This window comes from Tenrec ecaudatus, chromosome 12 (assembly GCF_050624435.1).
Source record: "Tenrec ecaudatus isolate mTenEca1 chromosome 12, mTenEca1.hap1, whole genome shotgun sequence".
In the NCBI taxonomy this organism is placed as follows: domain Eukaryota; kingdom Metazoa; phylum Chordata; class Mammalia; order Afrosoricida; family Tenrecidae; genus Tenrec; species Tenrec ecaudatus.
In genome coordinates this window covers 117,310,037-117,324,365 of record NC_134541.1, presented here as the reverse complement: position 1 = coordinate 117,324,365, position 14,329 = coordinate 117,310,037, and the positions used below count along the sequence as shown (strand labels likewise).

General features: G+C 37.5%; 1 protein-coding gene across 1 annotated transcript in view; it reads right to left on the bottom strand.

The window, feature by feature from the left end:
• LOC142422893 (phospholipid-transporting ATPase ABCA3-like) overlaps positions 1-14,329 on the bottom strand; it is a 186,061-nt gene that overhangs the window by 119,604 nt on the left and 52,128 nt on the right. Inside the window, exon 5 of the mRNA XM_075528113.1 lies at positions 3,510-3,683. Within this exon, the coding sequence (XP_075384228.1) occupies positions 3,510-3,683 (174 nt within the window). The remainder of the gene's footprint in view (positions 1-3,509; positions 3,684-14,329) is intronic.

Genomic DNA, 14,329 nt, shown 5'->3' with positions numbered 1-14,329 from the left:
GGTTGGGGAAAGAAAGGCATGCTGTTTTTTGGCCAAAAAATGGTGCACTGAGATGGCTGCATGTGTAGGTGCATTGTCTTGATAGCAAAACCAATTTGCTTCATTGCTCCATTGTCGGTCTGTGAGCACAAGTACATGAATTTTGTTGACATTTTCATCCTTTCAGGATGGACATCCAGAGGAGGTTTGTCATCAAGTGACCTTTCACATTATTTGAAATGAGAAAACTACTCATACACTTGGGTTTTTCCCATAACCTTGTCCTTGTAAGCTGTGCTCAACATCACAATAGGTTCTGTGGCACTTTTCCATAGCAGGAAACAAAATTTCACAGCCATACACTGTTTTCTTAAATTAGCCATCACAAAAAATGAGGTTCAAGGGAAACTTTCATGAAAAAATTCACTGTGACCAGAGAGGACTTTCCCAGGAGGTGCCTCTGGGTGCACTAACTCAGATTGAGTTGTCCAATGGTTGCACAGAGGGGGAAATGTGTACTATGTAGCTCTGCCCAGGGGAGCATTTTTCCTTTTTTTGGGTATCTCCTTGTATGTCTTGGAAGCAAGCTGTAGAGATGTTATTTTGAGAAGTTAGTTATTACTTGAAAGAAGAAAAGTGGGAAGGCCAGTATCCTTACTCCAAATAAGAAAAGAAAGGTAGAAAGGGTGCACTCTCTTGCCTCACAGAAACCCTGGAAAAGTCAGAGGTAGAATTATTGCATTGGCCTTGCTAGTATGAGGCAGGTAGGTAAATGGACACAACACATTGCTCCTGGCATTTTATTCTGAATATGGAATTCAGAATTTTCAGGGCTTGTGAAGGCCAAAGAAGGTCAGAGAGTGAGTGGATGGCAGAGAATTGGATCAGGACTTCATGGCTACAGTAAATGGCCTTAATCATACTCTTAAATGGAGGGGATGTGAGAACACTTTCTTCCAGGGGCCACATATAAGCGGTCATACTTCAGTTTGCTAAGAGCTCATGCGTAGTTCAGGTTAGACACTCTGCCAAAGAGGCAAAAGAGCCCAAAGATTACATATCTGAGTAAGTAAAAAAAAAAGACTAATATAAAATAATAGAAACTTACAAAAATATAAAAATGTGAAGTGATTGAGACGGGTCAGTCAGGGTGCGAGGTAGTACCAATGAAGAATACAGCTTTCCCCCAGATCCTGGATGCTTCCTCCCCCCAACTACCATGATCCGAATTCTACCTTGCATGGCTGGATAGGGCAGAGGTTTTACACTGGTACATATGAGGGCTGGAGACACAGGGAATCCAGGGTGGATGATACCTTCAGGACCAGGGGTGTGAGGGGTGATGCTGGGAGAGTGGAGGGTGAGTGGGTTGGAAAGGGGGAACTGATTACAAGGATCCACATGTGACCTCGTCCCTGGGAGAGGGACGGCAGAGAAGGGCTGGAAGGGAGTCTCTGGGTAGGGCAAGATATGACAAAATAATGATGTATAAATTATCAAGGGCACATGAGGGAAGGGGGAGCGGGGAGGGAAGGGAAAAAAAAAGAGGACCTGATGAAAAGGGCTTAAGTGGAGAGCAAATGCTTTGAGAATGATTGGGGCAGGGAATGTATGGATGTGCTTTATACAATTGATGTATGTATATGTATGGACTGTGATAAGAGTTGTATGAGCCCCTAATAAAATGTTTTAAAAAAATGTGACGTGATTGTTTTACAACATACCCTCCCATTAGGTCTGTACACTTCTAAAGGCATTGTTCCCATATCTTTAACCCTATCCAGAAGAATTTTATGTTCTTCCCATATCTTTAACCCTATCCAGAAGAATTCTGTGCTCTTCACTATAAACCACATCCAAATGACAGTTCTGACATCCTCGAGGGACTCAAATAGTGTTCCTTTTTAATGTTTCTTGAGTTCGGGGGGGGGGGGATATCTGAGCGGGTAAGCTCACGGCTTCAGAATGGGTAAGGTTGCTCAGTGAATTTCTTGTATGGCAGATCTTGTGATTATCCAAGAATAAGCAGAGCACATTGCTTGGTGCAACTTTGTTGTCCTTCTCTTACTAACACAGTTTCTAATTTTCTGAAAGCTACTTCATAATAAACTCCTGTAATCATCCTGCGTCCCTCTAGAAAACATATCAAGATCATGCTTTTGGAGTCCCCCCAAATAGTTGCCACCAACTTCTGTGTTAATCTCTCTGCCTTGAATTTAACTGGAGTAGTAGGTTAACTTGGAAGCTGCTGTTTTTATTGGACCTTATTTTGAAGGTACCTTAAGAAGAATAGAACAAGTGTATTACTGAAGTAACTTGTCTTCATGACTCATTAACCACAAAGACATGTTTAAACATGCTTTCCTTGGAATAAACCTGTGTATGCATGAACTGGAATCCTGGAGGAAAATTTTCCAATCTGAGAACTACACTATAAAGAGCTGGTAAATTTACATCTCCCAAATTTATCATCTTAAAGAATACAAGAAGAGAGAAGTCTGAAAGAATGAGTCCTTAAGAAGAACCTGAATAAATTATGTGATCAGATTTATATTCTGTTCCATTACCCTCACAATCAAAATAAATAAGAACTTAGAGGGAAATTAATTATCAAGTGAAAGAAGATAAATTACTCGTCTGTCTTGGAATAAGTACAGCCAGAGTGTTTCTTAGAGGTAAGGCTAGCAAGACTTGATCTTACATACTTTGGATGTGTTGTTGAGAAAGACCAGTACCTGGAAAAAAACATCATGCTTGGTAAAGAAAAGGGGCAGTGAAAAGAGGAAGACCCCCAAGGAGATGGATTGACACAGTGGCTGCAACAAGATGCTGAAGCGTAGGAACAACTGTGAGGATGGACCAGGACAGGGAAGAGTTTTGCTTGGGTGTGCATAGGATTATTATGGGTCAGAGCTAACCCAACAACATTTAACAATCACACATTTTATTTTTACATAAGAGTAGTATAACACATTATTGGAAAGGATGTGAAAAACTAATTTAGTGTTTTGAGATAATAAATTAGTAAATCTTTTAGAAGAATATCATAATACAAAATAAAATTTACACTATTTTTACCTTATGAAATAAGATTTTTATTTCTAGGGACTTATTTTTAAGATAAATATGCATTTGTGAGAACATATGTGTGTAAATTCTGGGTAAGAGCAAAAAAATAGAAACCACCTAAGTGTACATAGGTTGAAAACTCATTAATCATGACATAATTTTATAGTATAATATTAAATAATTCTATAAATAATAACATGAAATTTTGTATTTATTAATTCAATAAAACATATTATAAAACACTAGTTATAAAAGTATTTCCCTTGGGAATGTAACTGTGGAGATGATTCTGTGGAGAAATGGGGAACTTTTCACTTTACACACTTGAATTTTATAATGGTTAAAATATATTGCCTTTATAATAAATAAACCCAGGAATAAATAACTCTTATAACAGTCTCACACACTCTCACCCACAATAATTTACTCCTCGAATTGAATCAGCAAAGACAAACACTCACGTTTCATTTCCAACTTGAGCAGAAGATTAATCCCCAGGGCTAGTGCAACATTTGAACTGAGACAGGAAACCACCTTCTTCACAAGGGTTATCTCTCCATAGTATTGAATGATAAAGTTAAATGGAAACAAAGAGGCAAAATATAGGAAGCTTCCAACAGAAGCAGCCAAATTTACTGCAAATATGAAGAAAATTGTGGAGTCAGTTTAAAGCAATCTGAAAAGTTCTGAATTAGAAATAACTTTATAGTCTACCTCTACCCTTCACTTAACAATATGGCGTATTCCAAAGACTAGATCATTATGCAAAAATTAAGTATTATCTGAAAATGGAAGATGACCAGGTCATCTCACCCCTCACCTATAGTGTGAACCTCCCACTGGGTCCCTTGATGAGTTCCCCTGTCACTACTACCTCCCCCTCTACCTCAGGAGAGTTGTCTCAGGAGAGTTCAACCTCCAAGGCCAAGAGGTAGCCCCTTCCCCATCCCAGTGATCTTCTTCTCTCCTCACTGTAATCTCAGCATGGTGGCCCCAGTTCAGCTCCTCTATAACCGGAAATGCTCTTGGTGCATGTTTCAGAGCACGCGGCTTTCTGTCTGCAGGTGGAAGGGCTACCTGATCTTGACAGAGAAGCTGGACTATATGAGTATATGAAGAATGTGCTATCAAGGTTATTGGATTATTGGAGGGAGGATTATTAACAACCTACAGTATACAGACAACACAATTTACCTTGTTGAAAGGGAAGGGGGATTGGAGTACTAGCTGATGAAGATAAAAGATTACAGCCTTCTGTATGGGTTACAGTTCAATGTAAATAAAACCAAAATTCTCACAACTGGACCAGTATCAGGATAAATGGAAAAAGATTGAAGTTGTCAAAGATTTTGTCTTGCTTGGTTACCACGATCACTGCTCATGGAAGCAGCAGTCAGGAGATTAAAGGACACATTTCATTGGATAAATCTGCTGCACGAGACCTCTTTAAAATATTGAAAAGCAAGAATGTTACTCTGAGGACTATGGTGCACCTGACCCGAGCAATGGTATTTTTAATCACCTCATAGTCATATGCAAGTTGGACATAGAATAAGCAAGACCAAAAAAGAATGGATGCACTTGAATTTTCATGCTGGTGAAGAAACTTTCAATAGCAGGTACCATGGACAGCCCAAAGAGCATACCAATCTGTTTTGGAAGTACAGCCAGAGTGCTCCTTAGAGACAAGGATAGCTAGACTTCATCTCACATGCGTCAGTCATGTTGTTAGGAGATACCAGTCCCTGGAGAAGCACATCATATTTAGTAATGTAGAAAGATAGTGAAAAAGACTTGACAAGATGGATTGACACAGTGGCTGAAATGACTGGCTCCAACATAAGATCAGTTGTGAAGGTGGTGCAGGACCAGGCAGTGCTTCCTTATTTGTGCATAGGGTTGCCATGAATTGGAACTGACTCAACAGCACCTACCAATAACAACACGAATAAATGAACCATACCACACAGACTGTCCTTGATAAATTCTGACTTGTAGCAGCCCTCTGTAGGGTTTCTTTACAGCAACAGACAGTCCCAAGTTATGTTCAATATAATTGACTAGGTAATACAATAAAGGCACATACAAAAGTGTTTAAAACTTTGTGGAAAAACGGAATTTAAAGATAATGAATTTTTTACATGAGCTTTTTGAATCCTCTTTATATTGTCACATTAAATTAAAAATAGATCCATAATCAATTATGCCATAGCAAATTTGATTACAAAAGCTAAGAGGTTAAAAAAAATTGGGAATATGTAACCTGTTCATAATAAGTATAAGAAAGATAACATGGACATATTACTATCAGGGTAAGCTGACTTTAAGGCAAAGAATATTGTTGGAGGTAAAAGGGTTATTTTACTCAGATGAAAGGGGCAATTCACAGGAAGATGTTATTATATAAGTATGTACTAAATAAGACAGCTTCAAAATTCATATAGAGAAAAAATAGTAAAGGTGGAAAGAGACAGAAGAGTTTATTTTATCAAATTTCTCTTAGTAATGAATAGAAAAAGAAAAACCAGTAGATCAATTGTCATTTAAAGAGGATGCCAGCCTACAACGGGAAGGAGGATGCTTGTTCATTTCAGGAGCGCCTTGGGCAATCACAAAGATTAAGTCGTACACTGGGTCACAAATCAATTCTCCATAAATGCAGAAAGATCTATATCATATAGAACATATGCTTTCAAAATCTTCATAGGGCAATAGTTTTAAGAATTAATTAAAATGTTTCTTAAAAAACCCCTCAACTACTTGGGAATACTTTCTAAGTAACCCAAGAGTCAAGAAAACAGCCAAACAAAATTAATAAATATTTTGAACTAAATAAAAATGCAAAACAACATTTCAAAATTTGAAATATGAAGCTAAAGCAGCATGTAGAGGGAATTTATAAATACTATGTTAGAAAAAGAAAGCAAGTCTAAAATTAATTGTGTTTTTACCTTAAGAACCCGGAGAAGCCTGTTTCTGTTTGATTTCTTTCGTCTGGGTTTCCTCTTCTCTCCATTCCCGTTTTCAACTGTCCCCACCCCCACCCGATTTAAGTTTTGATTTCTCTTTCTTTTTGTGCTTTCTCATCTTTATTTCTCTTTCCTTGTAGCTTTTATTTTCTATATTCTTTCATCTTTCTCTTTTCTTCCCCTCTCCCTAGTTTTTCTTATTGTATTTTCTTTTTATCCCATTTCTTTTTTCTCTATCCCTGTTCTGACTTCCTTTCCTATTTTTACTTTAGCGATGACAATTTTTTTCTTGTCTTTGCTATAAGTAATACAATATTTGTCATTTTACGATCGGCTATTTCACTCAGTATCATGTGTTACAATTCTATCCACATTGTGACATGTATCAAGATGTTATTTGGCTGAGAAATATGAAATTGTCTACATGAATCACATTTGGTTTACTCATTCGTCTATCTGTTGGTGAGCAATTGGGATATTTCCAAATTTTGGCTCCTGTGAATAGTGTTACGGTGAACACTGATGTGCAAATCTCTTTCTGAGCTTGTGCTTTCAAGAGTTCGGATTCCACACTAATTCCAGTTTTAGTGTTTGGAGAAGCATCACAATGTTTCCCACCGTGGCCTTATCATTTTCATTTCCACCAGCACAGGCTAAGGGTTCCACTTTCCCCATATCACCATCAACATTTTTTTTCCCTCTTTTGCTTTGGCTTTTCAATTAAAAAAAATCTTAGGCATCCTTACTTTCTACTTCAGATACCAAATCCTGTTTTAATTCTTCAGGGCTGCTGTAAAGGGAAATACCACACATGAGTAGCTTTAACAAGGACCTACCCTGATGCAGCCCTGGGTGCTGGAGCAGCCATGTGGAGACCCCTGCCAGTGCTGAGATGCTTACACGTCCACTGACTCAGCTTTCCTCCTGCAGTCAGTATCATTGCCTCTGTTTCGTGAGATGGGGGAGGACTTTGTGGATTGGTGTTGGATATATGGGTTAATGTTGGACTTGTGGGCTTGGGCAGCCCTGGGTTGGGATGTTTTCATGATGTGCACTTACCCTTTATATACAACTCTCTCTTATACATGAGTTTCTGTGGATTTGTTTCTCTAAAGTACCCAGACTGACACAGCAGTGAATCTGCCTGTCCCCTCTTCCCTACAGCCTACTGGCAAGCATAATAAACTTTAGTCTCTGTAAACATACATACCACCCTGAGTGCCATTGAATCAATTGTGGTTCATAATGACACTATAAAGCAGAGTAGAACTGCATGTGAGGGTTTAGGAGGCTAGAAGTGCAAATCCAGGAACATGAATCCAGGATAAGGCTTTCTCTCTAAACTCTGGAGGTCCTTGCATCTTCTGAGGGTCTGTTGCTGGGAAATCTTCAAAAAGCTTGGCATCCGTCTTCTTCCGTCCCTGCTCCTCTCCCTTGCTTCTCAAATCTCTTTCATATCACAAGAAGAGAGGAACTTAAGACACATCCTAACACTAATCCTGTCTCATGATATACCATAGACAACCCTTTTCCAAATAGGATTATTACCATATACTCAGAGGTTAAGATTTATCACACTTATTTTGGAGGGACACAGCTCAATTCATAACACACTTCTGGAGATGTACCCAAAATATTTGAACATCGGAATGTAAACAGATACTCATAGTAATGCCCATTGCAGCAGTACTTACAATGGCCAATAGGTATAAACAGCCTAAATGACCATCATCAACAGAAGAATGGGTAAGTAATACATGGTGATACGAAACATGGAAAATTACCCAATCATAAACAGAAACAAAGTCTTCTTACATGCTACACCATAGATGAATCTTGAAAAAAATTATATTGAGTCAATTAAGTGAGCCACAATAGGTCACATATTACATGATCCCATATCTAGAATAGTTATTCATCAGATGTACAAAGACCAAAAGGAGTGCTGATAGCATTGGGCTGCTAACTGAAACATCAGCAACTGAAACCCGCCCACTGCTCTACGGGGGAAAGATGAGGCTGTCTGCCCCGTAAAGATTTAGAGTATTGGAAACCCTAAGGAGTAGTTCTACTTTGTCCTATAGAGTCACTAAGAGTCAGAATTGATTGAGTAGCAGCAGGGTAGTATGTGTGTGTATATGTATAAAGTGTATTAGTGTTTACTAGTAGTACACAAAGAGAAGGCAGCAGAGACTTGTTGTTTAGAGGATGCTGAACTTCTGTTAAAGATCATAGACGATTTTGAAAACAGATCAAAGTGATGGTTGAAAAAAAATGATAAACATCATTAACATCAGTGAATTCATGTGAAGAATGCTAATATGTAAATATATGTAAATTCTTGTAATATATTTCCACAAAATAGAGAATGCTGATATGTAAATTCTTGTACATATAATTTCCACAAAACAATAAAAGATTATATGTTATATAAAGTATAAAATATAAGGAAAGGGGAACTTTTAATATAGATCCTTGAGTCATTAAAAAAGACAGTAGGATAAAACTGTATATAAGTTTATCCTAATAAATAACTTAGAACTTAGAAAAAGTGGACTTATGAACACAACCCCAAACTACCAAAATTCAATGAAGATAAAATAGACAATCTGCATAAATTGTTTCACTGGAGGATTCTACACATAATTGAAAGAATAATCCATAACAATTTTATACCACCTCTTCCAGAATAGAAGGGCTAACAATGCCCAACACATATTACGTTGCAAGTATACCCTGATATTAAACAAAAAAAGAGAGAAAACTATAGATAGGAAACACTGTATGCATCATTGTCCCTCAGGAACTTAGAAGCAAAAATCCTCAACAAAATATTGATAAGTAGAATTATATGTCATGAACAATTGTGACTGAATCTATGCATGTGTGTCAAGAGTCCTCAAAATCACTCTAAACTTTGATGGTTCACTAAGTGACTCAAAAAAATTCAACATATTTTCATAATAACATTTATTGTGATAAAGTTATTATAATTAAATAAGGCGATATCAACAAAGTGATAAGACACATTGGATTAAGTGTAGAGGAAGCCAGGCTCAAGTTTTTAAGAGTCCTTTCCCAGTGGAAGCACACAAGCTGGACTTAATTCTTTTGCACATAAAGAATGGTGACAATGCACGTGCAATATTGCTGCATGTGCATCCTTTGCCTAACATTTACCAAAGGGCAATGATCTTAGAAAAAGCAGGAATTCTTCATAAACCATATTATTTGCACCACAAACCATATTATTTTCACTAAGCTACTTTTATCATTTAATGAATAGTGGGAAACCTCCCCAATTCTAAGTTCCCAGGGCCAATCTTTCAGGCAGACGTGTCTAAGGATAGCATTTTTAGTCTTGTAGTGTTTTTTTTCTACGTCATCATTAGTACCATTTGTGAATTTAAAAACTCAGCTGTTATTTATAATAAAAGATTCCCCAAAAGCCCAACTTAGTGCCATGGAGTCAGTGCTGACTCACACTGACCCCCTGTGGGTTTCTGAAACTATAACTGTCTGTGGGAGTAGAAAGTTTCATCTTTCTCCCTGGGAGCTGCTGGTGGTTTTCAATCTGTGAATGGGGCAGATAGCAGCCCAATGAAAATATCTGTGATCTTTAAACTCTTCACAGTAAGACTGTATTTGTGCCATAAAATAAATGGCTAGGGGTGATATCTGATGGTTTGGTATAGAGAAAGATATGAGATGAATAATAGTTATTATTTATTGCCTGAAAATAATAATTAATCTCCTGGGGAACTATTTTTTAGTGACTAGTAGAGAATTATTTCTGTAAAATTTTCATTTAGGCCATTTGGGATTATTTGATCATGTAAATAAGGAACCAATTTTAACTTTGCCTTTATGTAATCCTGACACATGGTAAGTGCACAAACAACTTGCTGAATGAATGAATGAATACCTTTAGCCATTGAATTTAATTTAAAAATAATTTCTGCATTAGGAAACACTGCTTTGTTTAACCAACATTTTATTATATATTTACAAATATACATATATAATGAATATGTATATACACGTATGTATATACATTTTAGAGTACATACTTTTATATATACCTGCATTAATTGGATCATATCAGATTTTGATGCTCTTTATACCTCCTGCCAAATTATTTTCTATATTATTCATCTGTTCAGTTAAAATGTAAAAGAAACTGAGGAATCTTCACATGTTATTCTATTTTGGTAAATTAAAAGGGATTCTATTACAAGAAGGGTCAGACTCACCTTTATTGAAGAATGTGCTAACCATAAAGCTGAAGAATATCGAAGCAATGGTATAACACATTAAAAAGACAAAGATGAAACTATAGTCACTGTAGCAGAAGATTGGCTTATTTACAATCTACAATAAAACAATATTTTGAAGTCAGGTGAGTTACATAATAAGTGGTGTCACATAAAAACAAGAGAGGAAGGAAAATATTATAACCTTGAGGAGACGATCACATTGCTCAGTGATTAAAAATAAATAGGTATTTAACAAAATAATTTCTTACCCAGATGCCGACTCATAGCAACCTTGTACACTGAGAAAAATTGCTGCCTAGGGTTTCTGAAGTTGCAGATCTACTGGAGCAGACTGCATCATCGTTTTCCTCTGAGTAGCTGGTGGATTTGATCTGCTGATCTTTTGGTTAGCAACCCAACCTGCAACCCACTATACCGCCAAACCTAAAAACCAAACTCACTGCCTTCGAGTTAATCTGACTCCTGGTGACCCCACAGGACAGGACAGAATGGCCCCTGTGGGTTTCTGAGACTAGCTCTACAGGAGTCAAAAGTCCCCAGGGTCCCTTAAACATTCTCTTACTGATTGGTTTAAATTGTGCTGAGCGATTTAGTAAGGTGTTTGTTTATATATTTGTTTCCACAGTGTAGACAATGGAAATCATATTTCATTCTCTCAGCAACCTAAGACCAATAAGCATAGACAGTGATTATGTATATGACTTTTAAAGGACAGCAACAGCAGCCTGCAGCCAAGTAGAACTGCAGTCACAGGCGCAGTCAGTGCCCCCACATTGAGGAATTGAAATGTAGTTAGTCTGAGGGAGGGACTGAATTTTAATTAATTTTATTTTTAATTTCTTATGAAAAAATGAGGAAATAGCAAGCATTTCTAATGAAAACTGAGCATTTGAATTGATGTGTGTTGTATACATAAAATATAAATCAGATTTTGGAGACATTGGGAAGAGAATTGTAACAGGATCATTTGTTTCTAAAATTGGCTGCATGTTGAAGTAATAGCATTTCAGATATATTGGATTTTATAAAATATATGAGGTGGCTTCAAAAAGTTCATGAAAAAAGGAAACAACAATATGGTGCAATAGCAAAGTGTGATGAAGAAATTAGGTGGTGCCTGGCTAGCCGATAGAGCAGCATCTGGGGTTTGAAAGGCTTGTTTTCAAACAAGCAGCCATCTAAATGAGGTGTCAACTAAAGCCTAACTGGAAGAAGCACATCAGCATCTGTGATCAAAGGATTGTAAATTATATAATCCAAATCCTAAAGGGGGAATGGTATCAGAGTTTCTATTGTGAGATTCTGGTTTGCAGAAGGTTAGGGATGATCACGGAAGCCCCAAAATACATTTGCAGGACCTACAAAGGCAATAAGCCTCCACAATTTCCCTCTAAGTATAACCGAGGAATGGGAATAATAAGGTTATCAGTCAGAGAGCACTGGAGAGATGACTATAGATTAAAATGATAAATCTGACTTGAATGGTTTGAACCTCGTCACTCGAGCTCCCCCTTGGCCTTGATCTTGTTTTTAATATTTTATGTGGGATTTTTTTTCGTACTGGGATGTATCTCAGTTGTATTTGGTCATTGTGGGTAGCCTTGAACCTATAAAGCCAACAGCTATAATAATGGTGTCTGGGTATGGTGTGGAAGGATCTGATATCAAGGAGTTTGAGAAGGAAGAAACTGTTTTGAAACTGATTTTGGTAGCAATTGTTCAATAATGCTTGATGTGATAGAAATATGGAAAAATGTGAAGTCTGGATTAGATTCTAATAAAATGGGTTGAAATATAAAAAATTCAAGTTTATGAAAAAATGGATTTAAAAGGTAATGGAGTTTTCCATAAACTTCCTGTTGGGCTGCGAACTACAACATCAGCAGTTCGAAACCATCAGCCACGTTACAGGAGAAAGATAAGGTTTTCTACTACTGTAAAGGGTTACATACAGTCTCAAAACCCAGAGAGGCAGTTCTGTCCTATCAGGTTGGGCTTTACTTGAGGGCAGAGTTTGAGTTTTCTCATATTATCAAAATAATTTCACCAGCTTCTTTTATCTTTTTATTTCTAGTGGGTACTGTAAAATTGATATTACGTATGGGACTCTGGTTGTATTTGTATCAGAGAACATTAAACTAGATACTTGCCTTGGCAAAGAATAACAGGCATATCAAAGAGATAATAATGATATGTAAAAGGAAGAAAGTGAAAAAATAGGCAGCCCAGATAATCCAGTTTCTGAGTCCAATGATGAGCTGGTACTCCTGTGGGAAAGTCAACACAAACCAAATATCACCATATATCAGCAAAACAACATATAAAATGGTTAATATCATCTCCACCTTATCATTGACAAAAATCAAGGCTCAGAAAGTTAAGTGTCATGATACAAATTATGTCATTAGTAATATTGGTAATACTGAGATTAAAACTATTTTCTTTTTCTCCCTCCTGTTCTTTTAATGGGGGCTCTTATAGCTCTTATCACAATCCATACATTCATCCAGTGTGTCAAGCACATTTGCACATATGCTGTCATCATCATTTTCAAAGCATTTTCTTCCCACTTGAGCTCTTGATATCAGCTCCCCATTTCTTCCCCTTCCCTTGAAAACCCTTGATAAGTTATGGATTATTATTTTCATATCTTACATTGTCCTTCATCGCTCCTCACCCACTTTTCAGTCATTTATCTCCCTGGGAGGGGGTTCTGGATTGATCCTTGTGATTGATTCCTCCTTACTCTCCCCACCCTTCCCTCATCCTCATGGTATTTCTGCTCTCCTTGTTGGCCCTGAGGGGTTCATCTATCCTGGATTCCCTGTGTTGCAGGCTCTTATCTGTAGCAGTGTGCATGCTCTGGTCTAATCCAATTAGTAAAGTAGAATTAAGGTCATGATAGTGAGGGGAAGGAAGCACCAAAGAACTAGAGGGAAGTTGTGTGTTTCATCGGTGCTATACTGCACTCTGACTGGCTCATCTATTCCTTGTGACCCCTCTGTAGGGGGATGTCCAATTGTCTACAGATGGGCATTGGGTCTGCACTCCATGCCGCCCCTCCTTCTACACCCCCCACCCCCATTCACTTTGGGTTTGACTTTATTCTGGGTCTTAGGTGCCTGATACCCGATCCCATCGACACCTCATGATCACACAAGCTGGTGTGCTTCTTCCAGGTGGGCTTTATTGCTTCTCAGCTAGATGGCCACTTGTTTATCTTCAAGCTTTTAAGACCTCAGACGCTATATCTTTTGATAGCCGGGCTCCATCAGCTTTCTTCACCACATTTGCTTATGCACCCTTTTTTGCCTCCTACAATTGGGAATAAGATTCCTAGTGGGGCATAATCAAGGGCAATGTAGCAGCGAGGAATTACTAAACCTGAATGAAAGCCGACCATGATGGTGGGACAAGAGGAAAGTAAAAGGAAATATGGGAAAGAACCAGGAGGCAAAGGCATTTAAAGAGGTCTAAATATAGGCATGTGCATATATAAATGTATATAGCATGAGAGGGAAATGGAACTATGTACTCATATCTATATATTAAGAATTAAGGGCCTTGACTCAAGTACTCCCTCAACACAAGAACATTTGCTCTAACAATCTGGCATTCTGTGATGCTCACTTTCCTGACACAATCACTAAAGATAAATTATTTTCTCATGAGTTCGGAGGTCTTTTTTCAGTACTATAACTGGTATTGTAATATTTGTTACCTTGTTGAGATGTTGAAATTTTCTATTACTTTTAGAGATAAACACTGGTCCAATATATCATTGCCAACATTTCTTCCTGCCCTAGACTCTGTGTTCTCTTTTTATGAGATCTTTTGATGTGCGTAGATGTCTATTATTAAAAGGTCCCAGTCATCATTTTTATTCTGCTGTTTGTGTGTATTAAGTTATATTTGATAGTGCATTTATGCCATTTTTTAAGGATGGCTATCTTTGTTCCTATGTTTTCATTGATAATCTTTAGTCTAGGCTTTATAATCAGATCTTTGCTTAATGTCGAGTTGTTTTTTGCATAT